Source organism: Dendrobates tinctorius, unplaced genomic scaffold (genome assembly GCF_039654945.1).
Source record: "Dendrobates tinctorius isolate UK_male_01 unplaced genomic scaffold, ASM3965494v1 ptg000162l, whole genome shotgun sequence".
NCBI lineage: Eukaryota > Metazoa > Chordata > Amphibia > Anura > Dendrobatidae > Dendrobates > Dendrobates tinctorius.
The window spans coordinates 26,432,208-26,457,979 of NW_027361829.1; the positions used below are offsets into that span (position 1 = coordinate 26,432,208).

Here is a 25,772-nt window from a genome sequence, read left to right on the forward strand (position 1 = left end):
ACCTAAAGGGTTAATAAACTTCTTGAATGTGGTTTTAAGCACCTTGAGGGGTGCAGTTTTTAGAATGGTGTCACTTTTGGGTATTTTCTATCATATAGACCCCTCAAAGTGGCTTCAAATGTGAAGTGGTCCCTAAAAATAAAATGGTGTTGCAAAAATGAGAAATCGCTGGTCAATTTTTAACCCTTATAACTTCCTAGCAAAAAAAAATTTTGGTTGCAAAATTGTGCTGATGTAAAGTAAACATGTGGGAAATGTTATGTATTAAGTTTTTTGTGTGCCGTATCGCTGTGATTTAAGGGCATAAAAATTCAAAGTTGGAAAATTGCGAAATTTTCAAAATTTTCGCCAAATTTCCGTTTTTTTCACAAATAAACGCAAGTTATTTGAATGCAATTTTACCACTAACATGAAGTACAATATGTCACGAGAAAACAATGTCAGAATCACCAGGATCCATGAAAGCGTTCCAGAGTTATGACCTCATAAAGGTACAGTGGTCAGAATTGTAAAAATTGGCCCGGTAGTTAACGTGCAAACCACCCTTGGTAGTGAAGGGGTTAAAGGGTCGGCGCGCCAAATCGAAAGCTGAGTGACCCCGGCCTCCAAATCGGAGGCTGAGTGACCCCGGCCTCCAAATCGGACCCAGTGTGGCCCCGCTCAAAAAATCAGACCCAGAGTAGCACAGCCCACCAAATCGGATCCTGAGGGGCCCCGGCCACAAAATCGGACCCTGAGGGGCCCCGGCCACAAAATCGGACCCTGAGGGGCCCCACCCGCAAAATTGGACCCAGAGGGGCCCCACCCGCAAAATCGGACCCTGAGGGGCCCCACCCGCAAAATCGGACCCTGAGGGGCTCCACCCGCAAAATCGGACCCTGAGGGGCCCCGGCCCCAAAAATCGGACCCTGAGGGGCCCCAACCACAAAATCGGACCCTGAGAGGCACCGGCTACAAAATCGGACCCTGAGGGGCCCCGGACACGAAATCGGACCCTGAGGGGCCCCGGCCACAAAATCGGACCCTGAGGGGCCCAACCCACAAAATCAGACTCAGTGTCCCCGCCCACCAAATTGGACCCTGAAGGGCCCCGTCCACCAAATCGGACCCAAAGTGGCCCCGCCCAACAAATCAGACCCAGAGTGGCCCCGCCCACCAAATGGGACCCTGAGGGGCCCGCCCACCAAATTGGACCCTGAGGGGCCCCGCCCACCAAATCGGACCCTGAGGGGCCCCGCCCACTAAATCGGATTCTGAAAGGCCCCAACCACAAAATCGGACCCTGAGGGTCCCCGCTGACCAAATTGAACTCTGAGGGGCCCCGCCCACCAAATCGGACCCAGAGTGGCCCGCCCACCAAATCAGACCTAGAGTGGCCCGGCTCACCAAATCGGACCCCGAGGGGCCTCACCCACCAAATCGGACCCCGAGGGGCCCCGCCCACCAAATCGGACCCCGAGGGGCCCCGCCCACCAAATCGGACCCCGAGGGATCCCGCCCACCAAATCGGACCCCGAGGGTCCCCGCCAACCAAATCGGACCCTGATGGGCCCCGCCCACCAAATCGGACTCTGATAGATCCCGCCCACCAAATCAGACCCTGAGGGGCCCCGCCCACCAAATCGGACCCTGAGGAGCCCGCCCACCAAATCGGACCCAGATTGACCCCGCCCACCAAATCGGACCCTGAAGGGCCCCGCCCACCAAATCGGACCCAGAGGTGCCCCGTCCACCAAATCGGACCCTGAAGGGCCCCGCCCACCAAATTGGACCATGAGGGGCCCCGCCCACCAAATCGGACCATGAGGGGCACCGCCCACTAAATCGGACCCAGAGTGGCCCCGCCCACCAAAATGGACCCAGGGGGCTCCACCCACAAAATCAGACCCTAAGGGGCCCCACCCACAAAATCAGACCCTAAGGGGCCCCACCCACAAAATCGGACCCTGAGAGAACCCAGCCACAAAATCGAACCTAGAGGGGCCCCAGTCACAAAATAGGACCCTCAGGGGCCCCAACCACAAAATCAGACCCTGAGGTGCCCCGGTCACAAAATCGGACCCTGAGGGGCCCCACCCACAAAATCAGACCCTGAGGGGCCCCACCCACAAAATCAGACCCTGAGTGGCCCCACCCACAAAATCGGACCCTGAGAGACCCCGGCCACAAAATCGAACCCAGAGGGGCCCCAGTCACAAAATCAGACACTAAGGGGCCCAGGTCACGAAATCAGACCCTGAGGGGCCCCACCCACAAAATCAGACCCTGAGGGGCCCGCCCACCAAATTAGACCCTGAGGGGCCCCACCCTCAAAATCAGACCCTGAGGGGCCCCAGCCACAAATTCAGACCCTGAGGGGACCCGGCCAAAAAATCGGACCCTGAGAGACCCCGGCCACAAAATCAGAACCTGAGGGGCCCCAACCACAAAATCAGACCCTGAGGGGCCCTAATCACAAAATCGGACCCTGAGGGGCCCCACCCACAAAATCAGAGCCTGAGGGACCCAGCCACAAAATCAGAACCTGAGGGGCCCCACCCACAAAATCAGGCCATGAGGGACCCACCCACAAAATCGGACCCTGAGGGGCCCCGCCCACAAAATTAGACCCTGAGGGGCCCCACCCTCAAAATCGGTCCCTGAGGGGCCCCGGCCACAAAATCGGACCCTGAGGGGCCCCGGCCACAAAATCGGACCCTGAGGGGCCCCACCCACAAAATCGGACCCTAAGGGGCCTCGGCCACAAAATCGGACCCTGAGGGGCCCCACCCGCAAAATCAGACCCTAAGGGGCCCCACCCGCAAAATCGGACCCTGAGAGGCACCGGCTACAAAATCGGACCCTGAGGGGCCCCGGACACAAAATCGGACCCTGAGGGGCCCCGGCCACAAAATCGGACCATGAGGGGCCCAACCCACAAAATCAGACTCAGTGTCCCCGCCCACCAAATTGGACCCTGAAGGGCCCCGTCCACCAAATCGGACCCAAAGTGGCCCCGCCCACCAAATCAGACCCAGAGTGGCCCCGCCCACCAAATCGGACCCTGAGGGGCCCCGCCCACCAAATGGGACCCTGAGGGGCCCCGCCCACCAAATTGGACCCTGAGGGGCCCCGCCCACCAAACTGGACCCTGAGGGGCCCCGCCCACCAAATCGGACCCTGAGGGGCCCCGCCCACTAAATCGGATTCTGAAAGGCCTCAACCACAAAATCGGACCCTGAGGGGCCCCACCCACAAAATCAGACCCTGAGGGTCCCCGCTGACCAAATTGAACTCTGAGGGGCCCCGCCCACCAAATCGGACCCAGAGTGGCCCGCCCACCAAATCGGACCCCGAGGGGCCCCACCCACCAAATCGGACCCGAGGGGCCTCGCCCACCAAATCGGACCCCGAGGGGCCCCACCCACCAAATCAGACCCCGAGGGATCCCGCCCACCAAATCGGACCCTGAGGGTCCCCGCCTACCAAATTGGAACCTGAGGGGCCCCGCCCACCAAATCGGACTCTGATAGATCCCGCCCACCAAATCAGACCCTGAGGGGCCCAGCTCACCAAATCGGACCCAGAGTGGCACCGCCCACCAAATCGGACCCAGAGTGGCCCCGCCCACCAAATTGTACCCTGAGGGGCCCCACCCACAAAATCGGACCCTAAGGGGCCCCACCCACAAAATTGGACCCTGAGGGGCCCCGGCCACAAAATGGGACCCTGAGGGGCCCCACCCACAAAATCGGACCCTGAGGGGCCCTACCCACAAAATCGGACCCTGAGGGGCCCCAACCACAAAATCGGACCCTGACGGGCCCCGGCCACAAAATCGGACCCTGACAGGCCCCGGCCACAAAATCGGACCCTGAGGGGCCCCGGCCACAAAATCGGACCCTGAGGGACCCCACCTACAAAATTGAACCCTGAGGGGCCCCAACCACAAAATCGGATCCTGAGGGGCTCCACCCACAAAATCGGACCCTGAGGGGCCCCACCCACAAAATTGGACCCTCAGGGGCACCGGCCACAAAATCGGACCCTGAGGGACCCCGGCCACAAAATCAGATCCTGAGGGGCCCCAACCACAAAATCGGACCCTGAGAGGCTCCGGCCGCAAAATCGGACCCTGAGGGGCCCCAACCACAAAATCGGAACCTGAGAGGCACCGGCCACAAAATCGGACCCTGAGGGTCCCCGGACACAAAATCGGACCCTGAGGGGCCCCGGCCACAAAATCGGACCCTGAGGGGCCCAACCCACAAAATCAGACCCTGAGGGGCCCCACCCACCAAATCGGACCCTGAGGGGCCCTGGCCACAAAATTGGACCCTGAGGGGCCCCAGCCACAAAATCAGACCCTGAGGTGCCCCAACCACCAAATCATTCCTTTAGGGGCCCCAGCCACCAAATCGGACCCTGAGGGGCCCAACCCACCAAATCGGACCCTGAGGGACCCCGGCCACAAAATCGGACCCTGAGGGGCCCCACCCACAAAATCGGACCCTGAGGGGCCCCACCCACAAAGTCAGACCCTGAGGCCAAATTGCCCCTGAGATACACCCACAGTTAAAACAGATCCTGAGTTGAATGTCTTGCAGGGGCAGCAGGCAAGTCTCTCTTAAAGGGGCAGCCCGGGCACCATTTCAAACCACTATCTGTACTTCCTTCAGGAAATACACATCTAGTTTCTGTTTGTTATGCTGTTTCCATGACGGCACTGGTCCCTGTGAGCCGCGCATGCGCGGCTGTCACTTCCGGACACCGTCTCCTCGGACATTGTAGTTCATGTGTAAGCATTCTAGTTCATGTGTAAGTCATTTACTTTCATTTATTTTGTATATAAAAAGACACAAGCTTGGACAATTACTCCACTTTCCCCTGAGGAAGCCACGCTTCTAGGTGGCAATATGCGTGAGGTCCTCCTCCCTTGCACCATCATGCTGGCAGCAGGTCTTACTTTTGCCTTGATCTTTCCATGAGGTTTTTGTTTTCCAACTGGTATCTTACTTTCTGACTTTTCATTCTTCAGTCAGAATGTTCAATTGTGTCCTCCATGCTAGTTAATTTGGGCTGTCACTTCTATGTGTTTGCAAATGATCATTCTTTGCCTCTATAGTACAGACTTATTGCTGTGTACGGGACATCAACTTCATCTATAAACCTGTGTCTTTATCTACCTTGTCCTTTTGCTCATATAGGTCAATATCTTTATTCACAGATCTATATCTGTATATATGCATTGTGTCCTGTTACTTCCATAGAACAATTATTGAATCTACTGATTTATGCCTTTTGCGCTATCTTATACATAGAGGGTAATAATCTCACTGATAGACTTCCTTGTCTGTAGTTGTTGCATTTTCATTTTTTTTTCAGCCCGTATAATTGCACATGGGTTACAGGAGGTTTGGTGCCCATTTATTATCCTGTATTTGTTGACTATTTCATTCATCCTATTGATATTGGATTTTGGATTTTTGGTTTTGATGGGCTACATGCATCAGTTGGGACTCCCCTCATTAAAATCTAGATTTTCAACATTGTAACATTGGTTGTTTATGTGTGTCAATATTTGATTGTTATTTGCACCTGCAGCTAGCTGTCATGATCCATTTTTGGATCGGTGGCAGATCTGGATTCTCACATTAAAACTTTTTTCTTTCTGGCCATCGGGAGTTAATATCAGTTTTTTCCCCTGGTGGCCGCTGGTGTAATTACATTGCTGGTGAGTTTGCTGATGCAGGTGGTGACCACTCCCACCTTCCTTTAAAAGGTCACCTGATGCATCAGCTGACTGTTGGTTATACAGGTCCTTTTGAATACCAACCGTGCTGTAGACAGGAGGTTGCTGGTGCTGTGGTGTTTCAGCTGAATGCTGTTATCTGGTGCCTTACTCTGCTGTGCGGTGCATTGCAGCAGAGAAAGCTAAGTGTGGTTTTTGTTACCCTGTTCCTTTTGATGTCTGTCTATCCTTACCTTGTGTTGTATTAGTGCAGAGGTGGAACCAGTGTCTTCACTTGCCAATTCCCTACTTAGGGATAGGTGCAGGGCAAGTGAGGGCTAAGGTATCCTCGGTGACAGGATGAAAGAACCTGTATAGGGACGCTAGTAAGAGCAGGGAACATCCTCAGGAGAGTGCAGGAGGTGTCCATTTCCCCGTTCCCTATCGCAAGGCCCACCGTTGTAATTGTGTCTCCGGTGTTCTCTTGTTTGTTTTACCGTTTAGTGACCGACCGATTGTTGGGTCGTGTCACACAGGGTCAGTCACTTCGTGACATTAGCACAGTGGAGGAGGTCAGATTTTGGTCCTTACATGGACCGTCAGTGGTTTTTCCATATGGCCAATCTTTGGCCTTTTTAACTGCTTTTAATCAATGTTTGTCTCGTTTTTGTTTTTTTGCATTAATAAAAATTGTTATTTTTTTGTATCATTTTTTGAGTCATTATTCTTAGGGTGATCATGACCATTATACACATTTCTTTTTCTCCCCTGTTCTTTGTTGTTCATTTCTATGTGTGGTCATTGCTCCCCTTTAATATTTTGTAGTGCCTTCAAGTTCCCATTTTCTGACTACACCACATGGCAAGACTGGGGAAAGAAGTAGCGCTATGTGCCTCCTGGAGAGCTGATTTTCCTACGATGTTTGTAGACTCCATATACAGAGCAGAGCTCCTAAGAGAAGAAAAGCAGAATCCCCATCATGTGACCCCATTTTGGAAATTATACCCAAATTACACCCCCAAGTGGGTAGCCACGTTGCTAGGAAAGACTCGCCAGAAGTAGGCCAATCTACAGGATGTGGACTTCGAGCTGTCACTATTAAAGAAATGGCTGAGTCAAAAATCCTGGTCCGACGGAAGAGCGAGAGTTCGGATGGGCAGAAACTGCTACGGCAGTGGGATCGATTGGCCACAACAGAAGGGGTACTGTATCGCTGCGTCTACATAATGGCAGAGCTGGGGTACCGTTGGCAGGTGGTAATCCCAGCCTTAGTGGCTCCAGACATTGCCCGAGAGACTCATAAGCGGAGTGCACATTTTGGACCTGGAAGACTTATCGATGGTTGCACCGGTTTGTGTAGACACCTGGCTTAGAAGTCATGAGAGGTGTGTGGTAAGTGCCAGCCCTGTGAATTGAATAAGTCCTCGGAGTAGAGGGTTCCTGTTCAGGCAATCGTGACGTCTGCCCCGTTGGAGGCATTAATGGTGGATTATCTGTCAATCGGGTACTCCAGAAGTGGTCATCATTCATGCCTAATCATGAACGATCATTTTACAAAATTTGCCGTGGCATTTCCCATCAAGGATCAGACTGCTAAGTCTGCAGCAGAGGCGATCTGTAAGCATTTCATCCCGGTTTATGGGTGCATTCAGATCAAGGTGCCTGCTTTCAGGGTCAGCTTATGACTGAGTTGCTGCAGGTTTATGGGATTCAGCAATCGCGGACGACTCCCTATCGCTCACAGGGAAATGGGGCTTGTGAACGATTCAACCAAACACTGCTCCAGATGCCGAGAATGCTGGAACAGAGGCAAAAGGAGCGATGGAATGAGTTCATTCCAGAATTTATGAGGGCCTATAACAACAGGGTCCATAGCACCACAGGGTTCACGCCCTACGCAATGATGTTCGGTCGGCCTGGATGAGAAATCGAAGAACTGGGTCTGACTGTATCGGATGATCCAGAGTATCATACAGCCAGTGAGTGGGTTCAGGATCACCAATGAAAGATGCGAGAAATCCCCCGAATAGTGAAAGAACGTTTACAGGATCATCCCCACCGAGATCAGGGACCGATACACGTGGATGAGTTCCAGGTGGGTGATAAGGTGCTAGTGCGAGTCACGCGTCCAGGAGGGAAGTTGAGTGACAGGTGAGAGGATATGCCTTATACAGTAGTGGAAAGAGTGTTTCCAGGGAGAAGTGTGTACACAGTGGATTCTGAAGGGTGCATCGGACCCCGCCGCACGATGCACCGGAATTGGCTAAAGCGGTGTATGTCCGACGACCTGTCTGCCTCCTGAGTCGTCTGATCCCCCAACGGTGGTGCAACCGAGCAATGTTGAATGTGACTGATGGGATGACTTTGAGGGCAAACTTCCGGAAGTTTAGAGTCCGACAGTGCAAATTCCAAATGTATCAGACAGGGCCCCTAATGTTACTGTTTCACGAGATATGACGAATGTTCCATTGAGTCCAGCAGGTACTGGCTTACGAGGTTGGAGAGGAGCACAGGTGGTGTTCCCCTGATACGATATAATCCTAATGAGTACATGCTGCATGTGAGTTGTGAGAAGCCATTTGTCGGGACGCCAAACTATAAGTGGGATGGAGTGTAGTATGTTAATGTTTTCTGTTATAGGAAATGATGCTGCAATAATTTAGTTCGGCCACTAGAGGTCACCATTGAGTAACAGATAAAAGCTCTGGAAACAGGAAGTGGTAGAGACCGGAACTCGTAAGGAAAATGGAAAGAAGCGAGATTTGGATGGATTGGGAGCTTGAAGTGATCCAAATTGGATGATGTGATCCAGAGGGAGCGGCTTCTGTGAGTAAACTGGGATGTGTAACCGGTAGCCGACTGCTAGTTAGTTAGGAAGAGTTATATAGGATTCGCAGCATCTCCAAAAACATTCCTGTTACTGAGACTACATATGGACTGATGGCGACTGTTTGAGCTCCTGTATATCGAGACTCTGGTAAAAAAGTGAATGTCATAGGAGAGCTCCGTGAAATACTACTGGGACTGATCTGGATCTTCACCTGCGCCTGTATCAGAGAATTTGGTGACCTAGGAAGCTGATTAAATCTAGTGACCGGACGTCAGAATAACAAGTCCAGTTGTTTTCTGTTTGAGAATATTCTATCAGGGCATCAGCTCTGAGCGCTTGCAAAGGGGACAGTACACTGCGTACATATTGTGTTGGTTCAAGTGATTAGTAAATATATATATATATATATATATATATATATATACACTGTATATCAAGGGGAAAACAGTATAACCGGAATTTATTGTAGTTAAGGCGGGAGGTGGGTGTAAGATTATATATCTGAGAGGACCACGTGTCGCGGTCACGGTAGAACCCCGTATAAGCCCTGTAACCGGATAAGGGAGGGAGTGGCAAAGTCTTGCTCCTGTCCGTGAAGCTGGCACTTGGGATCTCTCAGGCTGCATAATTTGTATTTTGTGGTTTGTGGCTGTTGTGACCCATATTTTGTTGAGAAGTAAAATCCTGTTATCTTTTTCTTGTTATAAAGAGAAGTTGGTTTAGTATCATATCGTGGTCAGAGTCGTTCATAGCAGCTCCCATTCTCAAGCAACGATCGGCATACCGGTCGTTACAGTGGAGCATACTGAAACAGAGTAAGGGACCTTTTTAAATGCTTAGGAAGCCTTTGCAGGTGTTTTTAGTTAATTATTCTAATTTACTGAGATAATGACTTTTGGGTTTTTATTGGCTATAAGCCATAATCATCAACATTAACAGAAATAAATAATTGAAATAGATCACTTTGTTTGTAATGACTCTATATATGAGTTTCACTTTTTGTATTGAAGAACTGAAATAAATCAACTTTTTGATGATACTCTAATTTTGTGAGAAACACCTGTATATGGGGTCAAACTCATTTCTACAGTCTGGACATGTCAGGTTTCTTTGCCACTTTCCCTTTTTCTTGCTTTATATGCAGTTTTTAATGAATCGTTACAATAAAATTATACCTTTTGATTGTAAAGCAGTTCTGCTTCCCATTTTTTTTTGCAACGTTTTGGAAGTACTGTTGGCATAAGCTGACTCCTTTTTTGATAGTTGGATGTTACGTGATAGCTCCCTGATCTCTCCCTCTCTCTCCATATTATAGGTTGGGTTGTGTGTCAATACCAAATATGTGTACTTTTTTGTTTATTTTTTTTTACATAAATAAAAGAATTTATTGGAAATTTTTTTTTTTTTGTTCTTTATTTGGGGATTTTTTTTTTTTACACTTTCTAATAACTTTTTGAAAACTTTTTTACATTGTCACAGGATGGGACATCACTGTATAGTAGCAGATCGCTGATTTGATACTCTGCACTGCTTCTGTACTGCAGGGCATTAGATCAGCATCTGACAGGCAGGGAGGAGTCATGTCAGCTCCTACTCTCTTGCAACCAAGCGGCACCATGCGACCACCTCGCTGTGCCGATAGAAGCAGACAGGGAGCTCAATCCCTCTGCGATACTCCTCGATGTCGCTGTCACTACTGACAGCGGCACGAGAGGAGTTAAACGTCCGCAACTGGTGCTAGCACTGATCGTGGGCATTGGTGCAGAAAGTCAGCTCTCATATAAAGCTGACACCTGCACTCAATCGCGGCGCCGCTCAGCTTGAGCACACGCAATTGAGAAGAAATATATGTAGAGCGATTTGCGGGAGTGAAGCTCCCGCAATGCCGTACATATCCTGCATGTCAAGTAGGAGTTAAAATCACTGCAAAAAATGATGGTAATGTTTTTTTGCTACGTTTTTGCTTTGTTTTTGCACTTACTCTTGCTTAATATGGGTGAATAATGCTATAAAGAAGTGACACGCTGCATTTTTCAAAAAAAAAGCTGTAGTTTTCCAATTTAGAGATTCTGAAATCTCATAGCTTTTGCTGGTACTGTAAAAAGCAGCTTTTAGTTGCATAAAAAATGCAGTAAAAATACAAAGTGCAAACATAGCCTACATGAAAAGGCTCATATCTCTGGAATTATACAATTTTTTTTTTACAAAAATACAGAATAATAATGGGAGCAATAGAAATAAAATAAGAGTAAAAACTAGTTAATTCTGACCTTGCGACTGGACCTGTTTAATATTTAATATGTTAATCTAGCATTATTGTAGATTTATAGGTGAAAAACTCCAGGAAAACTTCAGAGATTGTTTTAGTGTAGATTGCAGATAACTATGATTTATTTAGAGATAGTTGAATCGATCTGCTGCAAATTAACCTTGAGTCGAATTTCCTGAAATTCCCAGTTCCCATTGATTTTGATTTATTTGCGATTTGATTTGTGCTGGTGCCTGGTGCTATTTTACACAAGGCAGAAGACTGCCTGCATCAGCCAGAGAGAAGGAGCACGTGGTATCAGGTGCAGCTGCACGAGTTTCACCATAATGCCTTGCAGGTATCACATCACATTGTCTAGCGCAGCCAATCAGATGGGACTATCACAGGCACTATAAAAGATGAGGGCAGAGGAAAGCAGTGGCCATTTCAGGGCTTTACAGAGATAAGAGGTCAGCGCACACAGCTCATCATTACAGATAGAGATAGAAGGGTCTACATCAGAATGTGGTGTGGGAATTCTTTTCTATTGCAGTGGGCACAGGCTGTGAAGTTGGATAATAAGCCTTGTACATCATGGCACAAATCAACTAGAATCAGCAAAGAAATGGCCTCACCTGCTCAGGTAGAGAAACAAAACTGACACTGACCACCAAGATGAGCAAGGCTCAAGTTGTCCTCTTTGTTCTCCTTATAGCCAGTCTGCATCTACAAGTAGCTCCACGGTCACTATCAGCCTCATTAACACCCTAATCTTATGCTTTTCCTATTTTTCCTGCTTTTCCTTTTATTGCATCTTCAGTTCACTTTTTATGGGCCAAAGAATCTTACTTTCAGGATGAAACTAAACTCCCACAAGTTCATCACACAGTTGATGTCAAACCACTTGGATCAAACTGCCTTCAGGGTAAGAACTGTATGTGCTCAGTTTCAATAGAAGCTCCCTAACCACCAATATTTATTGAATAAAGCTATCTATGCTTTATTGTATCACGCCGCAAAAATGGAAACTGTCACGCATACTGTATAGTGTATTACGGTATATGGGGCCCATTATATATTGTGTGGAGCAATATATGGAACCATTATATACTGTAGGGAGCATTATATAGGCCCATTATATACTGTATGGAGCAATATATGGGGGCCTTCATATACTGTATGGAGCAATATATGGGTCCCATTATATACTGTATGGAGCATTGTATGGGGCCTATTACATACTGTGTGGAACAATATATGGGGCCAGTATACTGTATGGAGAAATATATGAGGCCATTATTCTGTATGGTGCATTATATGGGGCTCATTATATACAATATGGAACAATATATGGGGGCCATTATAAATTATATAGAGGCCCATTATACTGTATGGAGCAATACATGGGGCCCATTCTACTGTATGGAGCAATATATGGGGCCCATTATACTGTATTTAGCAAATCGATGGAACCCATTATACTGCAGGGAGCAATATATGGGCCTCATGTATTGCTTCATACAGTATAATGGGCTCCATATATTGCTGTAGGGAGTAATATATGAGCCCATTATACTGTATGAAGCAATACATGAGACCCATAATACTGTATGGAGGGTTATGTGGTACTCATAATACTGTATGGAGGACTATATGTCGCCCATAATTCTGTATGAGAACTATGTGGTGCCCATAATTCAGCATGGAAGACTATGTGATGCCCATAATGCTGTATGGAGAACTATACGGTCCGGTCCATATTAATAAGTCTGCTGTCGCTCTGTTTGCTGTGCGCTGTGAGGATGCCCCGGTTTCTCAGCTATTACAGAATTTACAATAGATATCACTCATGTAATGTAAGAAGTAAATTAAATCTTTGGCATTGTACTATACCTACCGTATATTTCTTATCTGTGCATCATGTATTGTGGTATGTGTTAAAGAGGCCTACTGAGACTCTTTCACCCACGGCCAATGAAAACTTAGAGCAGGCCCTGGCGACGACGCACATCAAGATGACGCTGGCTGCAGCTGTTACAGGGTGCTCTGTTCTATGATAGGAGGCACACTGATGTCACATAGCAGTGACTTTAATTGGCTGCCGGCCAGAGCACAGCGCCCTGTCACAGCTGCAGTTGACGGCCATTCTAACGACCATGCCGAATATGAATACGCAAGAAAATGCCCCCCTCATGATTGGGCAGGGTTGTGGACACAGGGGCTGACAGAGGGGTCCAGGATGTGGACATTAAATAGAGGGGCTCAGGATGGGGATATTATTACTGCGAGGGGCCCAGGATGGGGATATTATTAAATAAAGGGGCCTAGAATGGGGACATTATTAAATAAAGGGATCCAGAATGGGGACCTTATTAACGTGGACATAAGGGTCCAGTATGGGGACTTAGAATGGGGACATTAAATAAAGAGGCCCAGGATCTGGGACCTTATTAAGGGGGTGACATAATTACTGTATGGGGGTCAGGATGGTGGCACCTGGGGACATAATTACTGTAGGAGCACATCAGGGGACATTATTACTGCTTTAATTTAATTTAGCTTTTATAGTCATTAGATGGGGTTTATTTACCTTTGGCAATTTGTTAATAAATGTGTTGCAGAAAAAACACAGCACTTTACAGAACCAGCAACGTAAGGCAGATTTCTTAAGTCTTGTTCACATACTGCTTAGTTTCTCCTTGCAGATTTCAAGTAGTTTCAAATCTGCTGCAGGTCAATTTTTTCAGCGATTTTCGCCCATTTAAATGAATGTGAAAAAATGAATAAAAAAAAGCATGCAGAAACATGTATATTTTTGCAGTCTTTTTGCAGCCAATACCCTAATGTTTGCAGTAGAAAAAAAATCTGCTGCATTAAAACCTCAAACCAAAAGATTGAAGATGAATAAGGATAATATGATAGTACTGTGGAAAAAAATGAATTTCTCACCTGTAACTGGGGTTTCCTCATATTCATTTGGTCAACACGAAGAATGCCACTTTCCTCCAATGAGTTGCATGGAGTAGGGAATGAATGATCAGCACATTTCGCCCATCGATGGTGGTGGTGTGGTTGTACGTGATGGCAATGACAGCTGTGATGGGCTACAAGTATGTTTGTTTTCAGCAATGCAGGACAACAGTCATTAGAGCAGAACATACATGGCCTAAATCCACATGACAAGGAGGGTAGATAGTTAGTAGTTTGGGCCTCTTCATTGCAGCACATTGTGTGATTCCTACAAATATCACAAAGAGGTAATCTTCTGTCTTGCTGTCTGAGCGAGGTAGTACAGTGTGTATGGTCTACAGAATGCCTCCGTACATCTGCGACTATGGAGTGCGAAACAGGATGATCAGGTATGCTTAGATAAAAATTTGGTTTATCATCCACAGTGAATGCTGGTCCTTTGCATACATCTTCAAAAAACTTCCTGCGTTCTGCAAACGGCATTAGAATATTCTCATCACATTTTGCTGGGGGAAGGAGTTCTTGACCAATTTCCCTTTCAGTAAAATGATGAGTCTGAATGTTATGCTCAGGAGACAATGACCATTTGGCACCATTCTTTGGATTATGCGGAGAAAAATGTTTTCCTTCTGAAAAGTGCTGCAGAGACCTCAGCTGGGCAGCAGAAGACAGATCATTGGAGCTTCTTGCTTCAGAAACCATTTTTTCTTGCCCTAAATTTACCTGGCAATTTATTTTCCTTCCGGGAAGAGGTTGCTCATTGGTGAACTGCATGAAGTCCCACTCCCTACAGGAATCAATAGAGTGACTATTCATATAGCAGGTGTTGTCTTCATGGGTGTGTCTAGCAAGAGTTTCAGTGGGAAGTTGATTATCATGGGGTTTTTTTAAAGCATTGGTACCACAAATGTCAGATTTCTCTTCTTCAACTGGCATTTTTAGGCTGCCGATGCCATCTTCAATGTTACAAGCGTCTGGTTTAGGTGCAGTATACATAGGGTGCTGAAAATCTGTTGTGCCGTACGAACATTTTGGTTCGTTATTCTTTGGATGATTCATTTCATTTTTATTTTGTAAGACAGATTTTTGGAGATGAGTATGTAAGGCTTTTGACTTCCAGCATTCATTGTAAGTTTTGTTTTCAGCAGTCAATAAAAATCCTTCGCCTTCAGTAAAAACTTCACTTGTTGATCGGAGGTTTTCTTTAATATTATGTTTGTGAGTGCCCATATTTTTATCGACAATTTCACCTTCCATTTTCTCCTGATTGTAATTGTGTTTGGAGCTTCTGCACTTTTCAGCATTGGCTCTTTTGATTTCTAGAAAAAGTGCTTTGTTTTTAGGTGGTGGTGGTGGAGGAGGAGGAGGAGGAATTATCTCAGGGGAACCTACAAAGGCTTCATTTTTATCTTCAGTAGATTCCTCACAAGATAGTAGTACTTTACAATCTTTATTCTTGTGAAGCTGAGCTTTTCGAGTATGTATCTCATTTCTTAGGTTTGTAGCAAAACGGTCACTTTTTCTTCGCATATGTGCTGAACGGTGACGAGATGCACCAGGTTTTTTAATTAGAGCCACAGTTTCTTCCTGACAAGATGCATCCTGTGTTACTGGATTAGAAATGCCAGTTGATGTCAGCCTATCGACATAATTACTTGACTGTGAACTTGGAGGATCTTTTGGCATTGTAAGTGATCTGTCTAAGGAAGCACAAACATGTCCATCACTGGTGTCTGAGGGTTGCATGGTATTCCCATACTGTGACATTTCCAGATCGTCATTAGCATTGCGTAGGTATCTTTTTTCAGTTTCTTCTGTGCACTTATCTGTAGTAAACTGGAATTCTTCAAAGGATGTTGGTTTCACATCTTTTCTAAAACGGACATGCACACTGGACATATCTGTTTGAGGGCAATGATGATTTAAAGTCTTCCAGTGTTCACAATTTTTAACTACATGTGGACCCTCCTGAAGATTATTGTAATTAAATTCTTTGGTTTCTTTATCATCTTCAGACCATTTTATTTTTGTCTTAGTGCACTGGTTAGATCTTTCCATATCATTCTTTGCAATTATGTTAAGTTGTTGGGCCTTGTCAGTCTGTGAGCTTAGCATATAATATTGGTCAGATGACAAGTTCTCCGTAAGATGTCCTGTACATGGCACATTTGTGCACTGACAAATGGTATTTTCAGAGCTGTTAAAATGAGAAACCTCTGATGACCACATTCCAGACATATGAAATAAGTCACATGGACATGAAGTTCTTCTATCACTACTACAAAATTCAGCTTTGTTTTCCCTTAAGCTATCTCTGCGTATAGGTGGCTGGGGTGGTGATTGCCTAGAAATGTCCACTTGTGACTCTACAGCACCTTGCCCTGTTTGAAGATACCGGCCATCTTCTGGTTTATTTGAGCCTAGGAAGCAGTTGATAGGAGATGATCCATCTATTCTTGATGACGTTGTATAATCAGAGATTTTAGAACTTGTAGAGAATGAACTATATGCAGAATCTCTTTTGTTTTGGTACATTCCTGTATCAAGAGGTGAAATCTTTCCTTCAAAGTAGTTCTGTCCAGGTTGATCAAGGCTTTCCATGCTACCTATTGAGCTACTTTTGTCTGTGCTGCAGTGTCTTGAGAGAACATTCCACTGTAGAGGTTGCTCACTATAACAAAAATCACAATGCTGGATGTTTACTCTTCATTAATTATGTAGACTAATCATGAAGTATCTGGGGTCACTTTGTAGCACATAAACTCACCTAATTTCATTGCCAGAGTGCCAGGACCTACTAAAAGCATCTGATGGAAACTGCATGCTCGCAACATCAGGGTGGACCTCGGAGAGCTTAGCAAGGTGCCATGAGTGGGGTCTGACAACTACAAGACTCCTCCTAAACAATACAAAGAATAAATGAAGGGGTTACAAAACAATCTTTTATAGTATAAAAACAAACCCAGCAAAGCCATAAAAAGGAAAACAAAATACAAAACATTACATTATAACATTTCTCTCTACAATAAGTGTTTGTAATCTGTATCTGGAAGTTCAAAAGCAAGAATTGATTGTGACTTTATTTTTCTTGTTTGGGCCCAAACACTTATCGGTAGGTGTGTAAAGGAGTGCAAGCTGTCAGGGACCCCTCTGAATACTTGGTGTCATAATATTTTATTGACCTGTTTATCTTCTATGTGAGCTACAGCAGTCTAGTTAGGTGGGGAAGATAGAGTTAATAGCTGTGCAGCCAAGATGGTGAGATGGGCTACAAGGTAGATAAATGAAGTTAGGTCCTGTATCTTGAGGGAGAAAGACATGCAGTCAGATAAGCATTTGAATGTCTGTGTAGAAAAGAAGGCTTGATATGCAGGTAGCAAGGCAGCAACTGATTCGAGATGTGGCGGTAAGCCTTACAAAAGCTGGAAAGTTGGGGTGCCTATGAAGAAAGAGGAATAATAACTGGAAAGTTTATGTGTTGGCCAGATGGGGGAGCCTTACTGAAAGAATACTAGACTTCCCAGGCTGGGGCATGATTGTAAGTAGTCCCGCCACACATACTGACCCATGCAACTCTTCTAAGTTAGAAGTTAGAACAGGTGAAAGAAGTCGCAGAGATACACCCCAACCCATGCAAACCTCGTAATGGAAGATGGAAGCCCTCCTTAAAGATTACTGTGTTCCTGTAATATTACTCGGAAGTTATGTGCCTCCACATGAAAAAAGTGAGAAAGTGCCTCTGTATTGTGCAGAAGATGTGGTCTGCAATTGAATCCAACTGAAAGGACAACACACATCCACATGGACTCATGCATTCAGTGATTAGTGCCTCTGAAGTTCACCTCAGCCAGAGTTGTCAAAGACAGGTAAATGACAAGTGCCTGCATGTTTTGATGTGCGCCAATCTCTCCCTGCTCAGAGCAGTTACAGACCGCACCTGGCAGGAACCCTGAAACTTCCTGTGATTTCACACCGACTGAGCAGTTCCTTCTCTGCTGTCCTGCTCTGTCAATGGGGTGTCACTGCCAACATCATGCTGATTGACAGTTGGCTCCCACTGGCTAACTCGGGTCAGGTTTACATAGCAGGAGCTGAAGCATCAGTGCTGCAACGAGCTCTCGAAGTGACTCTGATTTCCAGTGCTGACGCTTGGTATCAGTGTCACTAGCACACTCATCTCACTACACTGCTTATGTGATGTATATTTCACTAACTGTGGTGAATTAGCCAGAGAGAAGCCACCTGACAATCAACATGATATTAGCGCCATCGACAGAGCAGAACAGAAAAGGAAGAACTACTTTGCCGATCGATGTGACATCGCAAGAAGTGGAAAAATCACTATCAGGAGTGGTCCAATGACTGCTCTGAGCTAGGAGGGATCGGCGCACGGTTGAACAGGCAGGTACTTCACATACTGTATATCTAGCAATAACTACTCTGTCCGATAGAAAAAAGTCCCAGATAACCACTTTAAAGCAATTTTAAGTTTACAAAGATGTCCTCTGTTAAGATTTGGGACCTTCTCTATGACTCCAGAATATACATTCATGGCAAGAAGAAATGCCTACTACTCCCTACTGTGTACAAGTCTGAAGCCAGCAGAGGGCCCACCATGTGCCTCACCAGCAGGGAGTAATGAGTGGAGTGCAATGACAATTCCTCCATAGCAGCCAAGAGAATTGTGACTATCCTCAATATGAACCTAAAACCCATATGAAAATGCATCCAAAATGTTTTCCACATGCAATCAACTGCAACTAAAATGTCTGATCTACTTGATTTGGATGATAATAATAATAAATAATAATACATTTTATTTCTATAGCGCCGACATATTCCGCAGCACTTTACATTTCAGAGAGGACTTGTACAGGCAATAGACATTACAGCATAACAATAATCACATAGATCATAAAAGATACCAAGAGGAATGAGGGCCCTGCTCGCAAGCTTACAATCTATGAGGGAAAAAGGGGAGACACGAAAGGTGGGTGGTACAATTGCCCTGATTGTTTGGACCAGCCATAATGTTAAGTATGTAACAGTACGGACACAGAGGGCTAATAGATGCATAAAGCATGTGGGAACATGATACGGGAAACCTGGTTATGGTAAAACTTTGGACTGTGCCACACAGGGATAGTTAGGTTAATGTGTTGAGGCGGTAGGCCAGTCTCAATAAATGAGTTTTCAGGGCACGCTTAAAATTGAAGGGATTGGGGACTACTCGTATTGACCTGGGAAGTGCATTCCAAAGAATTGGCGCAGCACGTGTATAGTCTTGGAGACGGGAGTGGGAGGTTCTGATTATCGAAGATGCTAACCTCAGGTCATCAGCAGAACGGAGGGCACGGGTAGGGTGGAAGACTGAAACAAGGGAGGAGATGTAGGGTGGTGCTGAGCCATGGAGTGCTTTGTGGGTGAGGGCAATAAGTTTGTACTGGATTCTGGAGTGGGTGGGTAGCCAGTGTAATGACTGGCACAAGGTAGAGGCATCGGTGTAACGATTGGCGAGGAATATGATCCTGACTGCAGCATTCAAGACAGATTGGAGGGGGGAAAGTCTGGTAAGAGGGAGACCGATTAGAAGAGAGTTACAATAGTCCAGACGAGAATGAATAAGAGAAACAGTAAGAGTTTTTGCAGAGTCAAAGGTAAGAAAAGGTAGAATTCTAGAAATGTTTTTGAGATGCAGATAACAAGAGCGAGCCAGTGATTGGATGTGGGGGGTGAATGAAAGCTCGGCGTCAAGTATGACCCCAAGACAGCGGGCATGTTGCTGGGGAGTAATAGTGGAACCACACACGGAAATAGCAGTGTCGGATATAGGTGCATTAGTAGAGGGAGGAAACACAAGGAGTTCAGTCTTTGACAGGTTCAGTTTCCGATATAGTGAGGACTAGAGTTGAGCGAAACGGGTCGAAAAATTTCAAAAGTCGCCGACTTTTGGCAAAGTCGAGTTTCATGAAACGAAACCCGACCCTAGGATGAGGTCGGCCACGAGGTCGGCGACTTACGCGCCAAAGTCGCGTTTCAAAAGTTTGTTTATCGCTCTTTTTCAGCCAATCAGGATCCACGGACACTGTGGGCAACGTGATGACATAGGCAGGGGTCACCACCATCTTTCAGAAGGGCATGCAAGTGATTGGCTTGCTTTGGTGGGCATCACAGGGGGTATAAAAGGGCGTGCACGCCGACCGCCATCTTACTTCTGCCGATCTCAGTATAGGGAGAGGTTGCTGCTGATTCTGTAGGGAGAGCGTTAGGCAGGGAAGAAGACAAAAAAACTGCTTCTGCTGCTAGCGATTTGGCCTGCACAACACACCAGTCACTGTGTGTGCAGTGCAAGGGGAGGCTATATAGTGGTGTATCAGTGGTGTTGGTTGTTGGGCTGCCTTCTAAGGCTTCCTGACATTCCTGCATTGCTGTTTACCCACTGCTCCGCAAACTGCTTTTTTAAAAGCAATCCCAATTTTTTTTTTTGTCCTGCTGAGAAGAAAAAAAAACTGCTTCTGCTGCTAGCGATTTGGCCTGTACAACACACCAGTCACTGTGTGTGCAGTGCAAGGGGAGGCTATATAGTGGTGTATCAGTGGTGTTGGTTGTTGGGCTGCCTTCTAAGGCTTCCTGACATTCCTGCATTGCTGTTTACCCACTGCTCCGCAAACTGCTTTTTTAAAAGCAATCCCAATTTTTTTTTTTTGTCCTGCTGAGAAGAAAAAAAAACTGCTTCTGCTGCTAGCGATTTGGCCTGCACAACACACCAGTCACTGTGTGTGCAGTGCAAGGGGAGGCTATATTGTGGTGTATCAGTGGTGTTGGTTGTTGGGCTGCCTTTTAAGGCTTCCTGACAGGCTGGCATTGCTGTTTACCCACTGCTCTGCAAACTGCTTTTTTAAAAGCAATCCAATCTCCCTTATCCTCTAGTCACTTTTGTCACAGCTGTGCCATCGAGCCTGTGACATAGCGCTCAGATATCAGTGGGCCTCACACAATCCAAAAGTGTCCAGTGTCCACAAGTGTGTGCAGAAATTCAAAATCTCCCTTATCCTCTCGTCACTTTTGTCACAGCTGTGCCATCGAGCCTGTGACATAGCGCTCAGATATCAGTGGCCCTCACACAATCCAAAAGTGTCCATTGTCCACAAGTGTGTGCAGAAATTCAAAATCTCCCTTATCCTCTAGTCACTTTGGTCACAGCTGTGCCATCGAGCCTGTCACATAGCGCTCAGATATTCATTGGGCCTCACACAATCCAAAAGTGTCCAGTGTCCACAAGTGTGTGCAGAAATTCAAAATCTCCCTTATCCTCTAGTCACTTTGGTCACAGCTGTGCCATCGAGCCTGTCACATAGCGCTCAGGTATTCATTGGGCCTCACACAATCCAAAAGTGTCCAGTGTCCGCAAGTGTGTGCAGAAATTCAAAATCTCCCTTATCCTCTAGTCACTTTGGTCACAGCTGTGCCATCGAGCCTGTCACATAGCGCTCAGATATCAGTGGGCCTCACACAATCCAAAAGTGTCCAGTGTCCACAAGTGTCTGCAGAAATTCAAAATCTCCCCTGTCCTATAGACACCTTGTACCTTGTTTTACATTACTATATAGTTTGTTGGATTTTGTCTACATTTCTACCAAAAATGAGGAAGGCTGGTGGAAGAGGCCGTGGAATTTGGCGGGGGTTGGCAGCTGGTAATGATGGTGTTGGTGGTGGATCTGATGGTAGTGGCAAGAGCAAAATAGGACCGAATGCAGGAGGTGTTGAGCCTGCGTCATCGTCTGGCTACATAAGGCCTCGAACGCTTAGTTTTCTAGGAGTTGGCAAACCGCTTTTAAAGCCAGAGCATCAGGAAAAAGTTTTGTCTTACATTGCTGACTCAGCCTCCAGCTCTATCGCCTCCTCTTCTTCAGTTGTAAAAAGTAAAAGCACTGAGTCGTCATTGGAGGCTCATGTTCATGAACCACACCTTTCCTTGTGTCCTTCACCCCAACCAAGATTGAAGGATGACGCAGGCCATACTACTGATTACTCCATGGAGCTGTTTTCACATACCATGCCTGGATTATCAAGTCAAATGGTGAATTACCCAGGCCAAGATGAATCTGACATGGAGTGCACTGATGCACAGCCGCTGATGGATGATTCTGCTGGTACATTCACTCAGAGCACTACATTGTCCTCGCAGTGTACAGAGCCAGATTCTGACCCTGATGAGACTCAGGTGCCCCTTCCCGCACACTATACCACCATACACGGTGACACAGAGGAAGGTGCACATGACATAGAAGAGGAGGTGATGGATGACCCAGTTGTTGACCCAGATTGGCATCCATTGGGGGAAGAGGGTGCTGCTTCCAATAGCTCAGATGAGGAGCATCCACAGCAGATATCGACATCGCAACAGCTGTTATCTGGCAGGCCCGGAGCACTCCAAAGACAGGTTCCAAACATCAAAAGAGTTGCTGGACAGCTTGTCCAGAGGGTCAAAAGATCACAGCGTGCTAGGCCGCAAAATGTCTGCCAAAGTAGAAAGAGTGCAGTGTGGCACTTTTTTGACCAAAATCCTCATGATCAGGCCAAGGTTATCTGTAAGAAGTGCGCAAAGACCTTTAGCCGAGGGAAAAATCTGAAAAATTTGAATACCATTTGCATGCTTAGACATTTAACCAGCATGCACTTGCAAGCGTGGACACAACACCAAACCTCAAGTGCCACATGTGCAACTGATCACAACGAAGGTAGTCAGCAACGCTACATTGTTTCCCCCACTGTAAGCCCACCGGTTAGCACAGCAGCAAATGTTGAGGTGTCGTTGCAAGGCCACAGCAGTCAGGAAATCCCACTGTTATATCAACGAAAGACTGATTCTAGGCCATCAGAAAGAACACCAACTCCATCACAATCATCAACCCTCTCTCAGTCCGCCCTGTCCACCGCTACTTCCACCATATGCAGCTCTCAAGTCCAGCTCACCCTCCCAGACACTATGAGTAGGTCAAGAAAGTACTCAGTCTCTCATCCGCGTACACTGGGTTTGAACGCCCACATTGCCAAACTAATCTCGTTTGAGATGATGCCCTTTCGGTTGGTGGAAAGCACAGCTTTCCGCGAACTCATGGCCTATGCAGTACCACGCTATGACCTACCCAGTCGCCACTTCTTCTCTCGCAAAGCCATCCCAGCCCTCCACCATCATGTGAAAGACCGCATTGTCCATGCACTCAAGCAGTCAGTGAGCGGAAAGGTGCACCTCACAACTGATGCATGGTCCAGTCGGCATGGCCAGGGCCGTTACGTGTCCATCACTGCGCACTGGGTTAATGTGGTGGATGCAGGGTCCACAGGGGACAGCGGTGGTGGGACAGTGCTGCCTAGCCCACGGTATAGGAAACAGTTGGCTGTAGGCGTTCGACCCTCCTCCTCCTCCAGAAGCGAAAGCTCGTCCACAGAGCGCAGTCGTACGAGCACTCCATCTGTAGCTGTCACTGTTGCACACGAGGTGTCCCCTTATCGAGCAGCTAGTGGAAAGCGTCAGCAGGCTGTGTTGCAGATGATGTGTTTGGGCAACAGACACACCGCCGAGGTGCTGGCCGAGTACTTGAAGCGACAAACTGAGTCATGGCTGGGCAGTGTACATCTTGAGGCAGGCAAGGTAGTTAGTGATAACGGCCGTAATTTTGTGGCAGCCATAGCCCTTTCAAAACTCAGCCATATACCTTGCTTGGCTCACACCTTGAACCTGGTGGTGCAGTGCTTCCTCAAAAATTATCCGGAGTTAACAGCCCTGCTCCAGAAGGTGCGAAGACTGTGCGCGCACATCCGCCGGTCGCCTGTACACTCCGTTCGTATGCAGTTGCTGCAGCGATTGCTCCACCTTCCCAACCACCGCCTCATTATCGACATTGCAACAAGGTGGAACTCCACCCTGCACATGGTGGAGCAGCTGTGCGAGCAGAGGCAGGCCATAATGCATTTGTGGGAGGATACACGGCCAGGCACTTTGAGAGCAGACATGGAGTTGACAGGTGTGCAGTGGTCGAAGCTGAAAGACCTCTGTAAAGTCCTTCAGTGTTTTGAGGAATGCACACGGCTGGTAAGCGCAGACGACGCCATCCTAAGCATGAGCATCCCACTTATGCGTCTGCTCATGCAAACTTTGACGCACCTTAAGGAGCAGGCGTCTGCAGCCAATGTTGATGAGGAAGAGGAGGAGGGAATCCTTGATGACATTCAGCCATTGTCTGCTCAGGGACCTCTCCTGGACGAGGTGGAGGAAGAAGAGGAGGAGGAGGAGGATGATGGGGATGATTACTTAGGGGAGGAGGATGCATCTCGTGGGGCAAGTGAAAATGTTGGCGTGGCAAGGTCTGGTACAGGGTTTGTGCGTGACTGGAGGGATGTGGATTTGCCAGAAAGTGCTCCTCCAACCAGCACTCGCAGTGCATCATTGACACCGGGAACATTGGCCCACATGTCAGATTATGCCTTGCAGATCCTAAAAAAGGACCCACGCATTGCCAAAATGATGAACGATGACGACTACTGGTTGGCCAGCATCCTGGATCCACGCTATAAAGGCAAATTACAAAACATCATGCCACAGGAGAACCTTGACCTAATATTGGCTAATAAACAAGCAACTCTGGTAAATCGGTTGCTTGAGGCATTCCCAGCACACAGCAGCGGTGATGGTTCTCACACGAGCCGTACGGGCCGGGGGCAGCTTGGCAGAGGTGTTCGTGGTGCACACAGCAGAAGTGGCGTTGGCGACAGGGGTTTCATGACAATGTTGTGGACTGATTTTTCAAGAACCGCTCACACAACTGGTAATACTGCATCGATGGAAAATGACAGGAGACAGCAGTTGTCAACTATGGTTACAAACTACTTTTCCTCCCATATCGATGTTCTCCCACACAGGTCATTCCCCTTTGACTATTGGGCCGCTAAACTGGACACCTGGCCTGAATTGGCACAATATGCCTTACAGGAGCTCGCTTGCCCAGCTGCAAGTGTGCTATCGGAAAGAGTCTTCAGTGCAGCTGGATCAATCCTGACAGAAAAAAGGACCCGTCTGTCAACCCAAAATGTGGATGATCTAACCTTCATTAAAATGAACCACGCATGGGTTTCCAAGGATTTTGTCCCACCTTCCTCTGATGACACATAGGGTGATGGAAAAATAGCTTGCTTTGGTCCACCTCTTCCTGGGACTTGACCTATTTCACCTTTTGCATCAGCTGAATGTCCAACATCAACATATGCCACTTTCTAAAACTCCCTAACTGTGCTGCCTCCCCCCCCCATGGCCGGGGTCACCACCTAGCGCACGACACCGTGCGAGTGCCGTTGCCCAGGACAGGTGGGTAGGCCGACTCTTGGGCGCAGGCACTGGTACAGGGTCCTTCATAGTGCAATCAAGTGTCTCTGACGGTGGTGGCGCACACCCGCCGTCAGACACACCGCCGTACTATGAGGGGCCCAGTGCCAGTACCGACGCCCACAAGTGGGCCCCCCTTGCTTGGGCAGGGCCCCAGCATTTGCAATCTTTACCTCTCCCTGCTCCTCCGCTGTGTAGTCTGGGCCGTCAAATCCATACTGTGCCTGACACCGTCTGAGCCTGCCTCCTGATGTATAGACATATATTTTGAATGTGTACGCTATCCATACATGTTATCCGGGGAAACGGTACCCTTTCTAACCTTTGTGCAATCACGTGCAATCCATACTGGGCCTAACACCATTTGAGCCTGCCTCCTGATGTATAGACATATATTTTGAATGTGTACGCTATCCATACATGTTATCCAGGGAAACGGTACCCTTTCTAACCTTTGTGCAATCACATGCAATCCATACTGGGCCTAACACCGTCTGAGCCTGCCTCCTGATGTATAGACATATATTTTGAATGTGTACGCTATCCATACATGTTATCCGGGGAAACGGTACCCTTTCTAACCTTTGTGCAATCACGTGCAATCCATACTGGGCGTGAGAACGGCTGGCGA

The 25,772-nt window shown here is 47.3% G+C and overlaps 1 protein-coding gene across 1 annotated transcript in view; it reads right to left on the reverse strand.

Annotated features, from left to right (window-relative positions):
- The window catches only part of LOC141052677 (protein Shroom4-like), a 170,668-nt gene extending 154,015 nt beyond the window's left edge, over positions 1–16,653 (reverse strand). Inside the window, exons 1-2 of the mRNA XM_073549926.1 lie at positions 16,526–16,653; positions 13,738–16,429 (exon numbers count right to left, since the gene is read on the reverse strand). Coding sequence (XP_073406027.1) covers positions 13,738–16,429; positions 16,526–16,581 — 2,748 coding nt within the window. The 5' untranslated portion in view covers positions 16,582–16,653. The remainder of the gene's footprint in view (positions 1–13,737; positions 16,430–16,525) is intronic.
- Between the last annotated feature and the right edge of the window lie 9,119 nt (positions 16,654–25,772).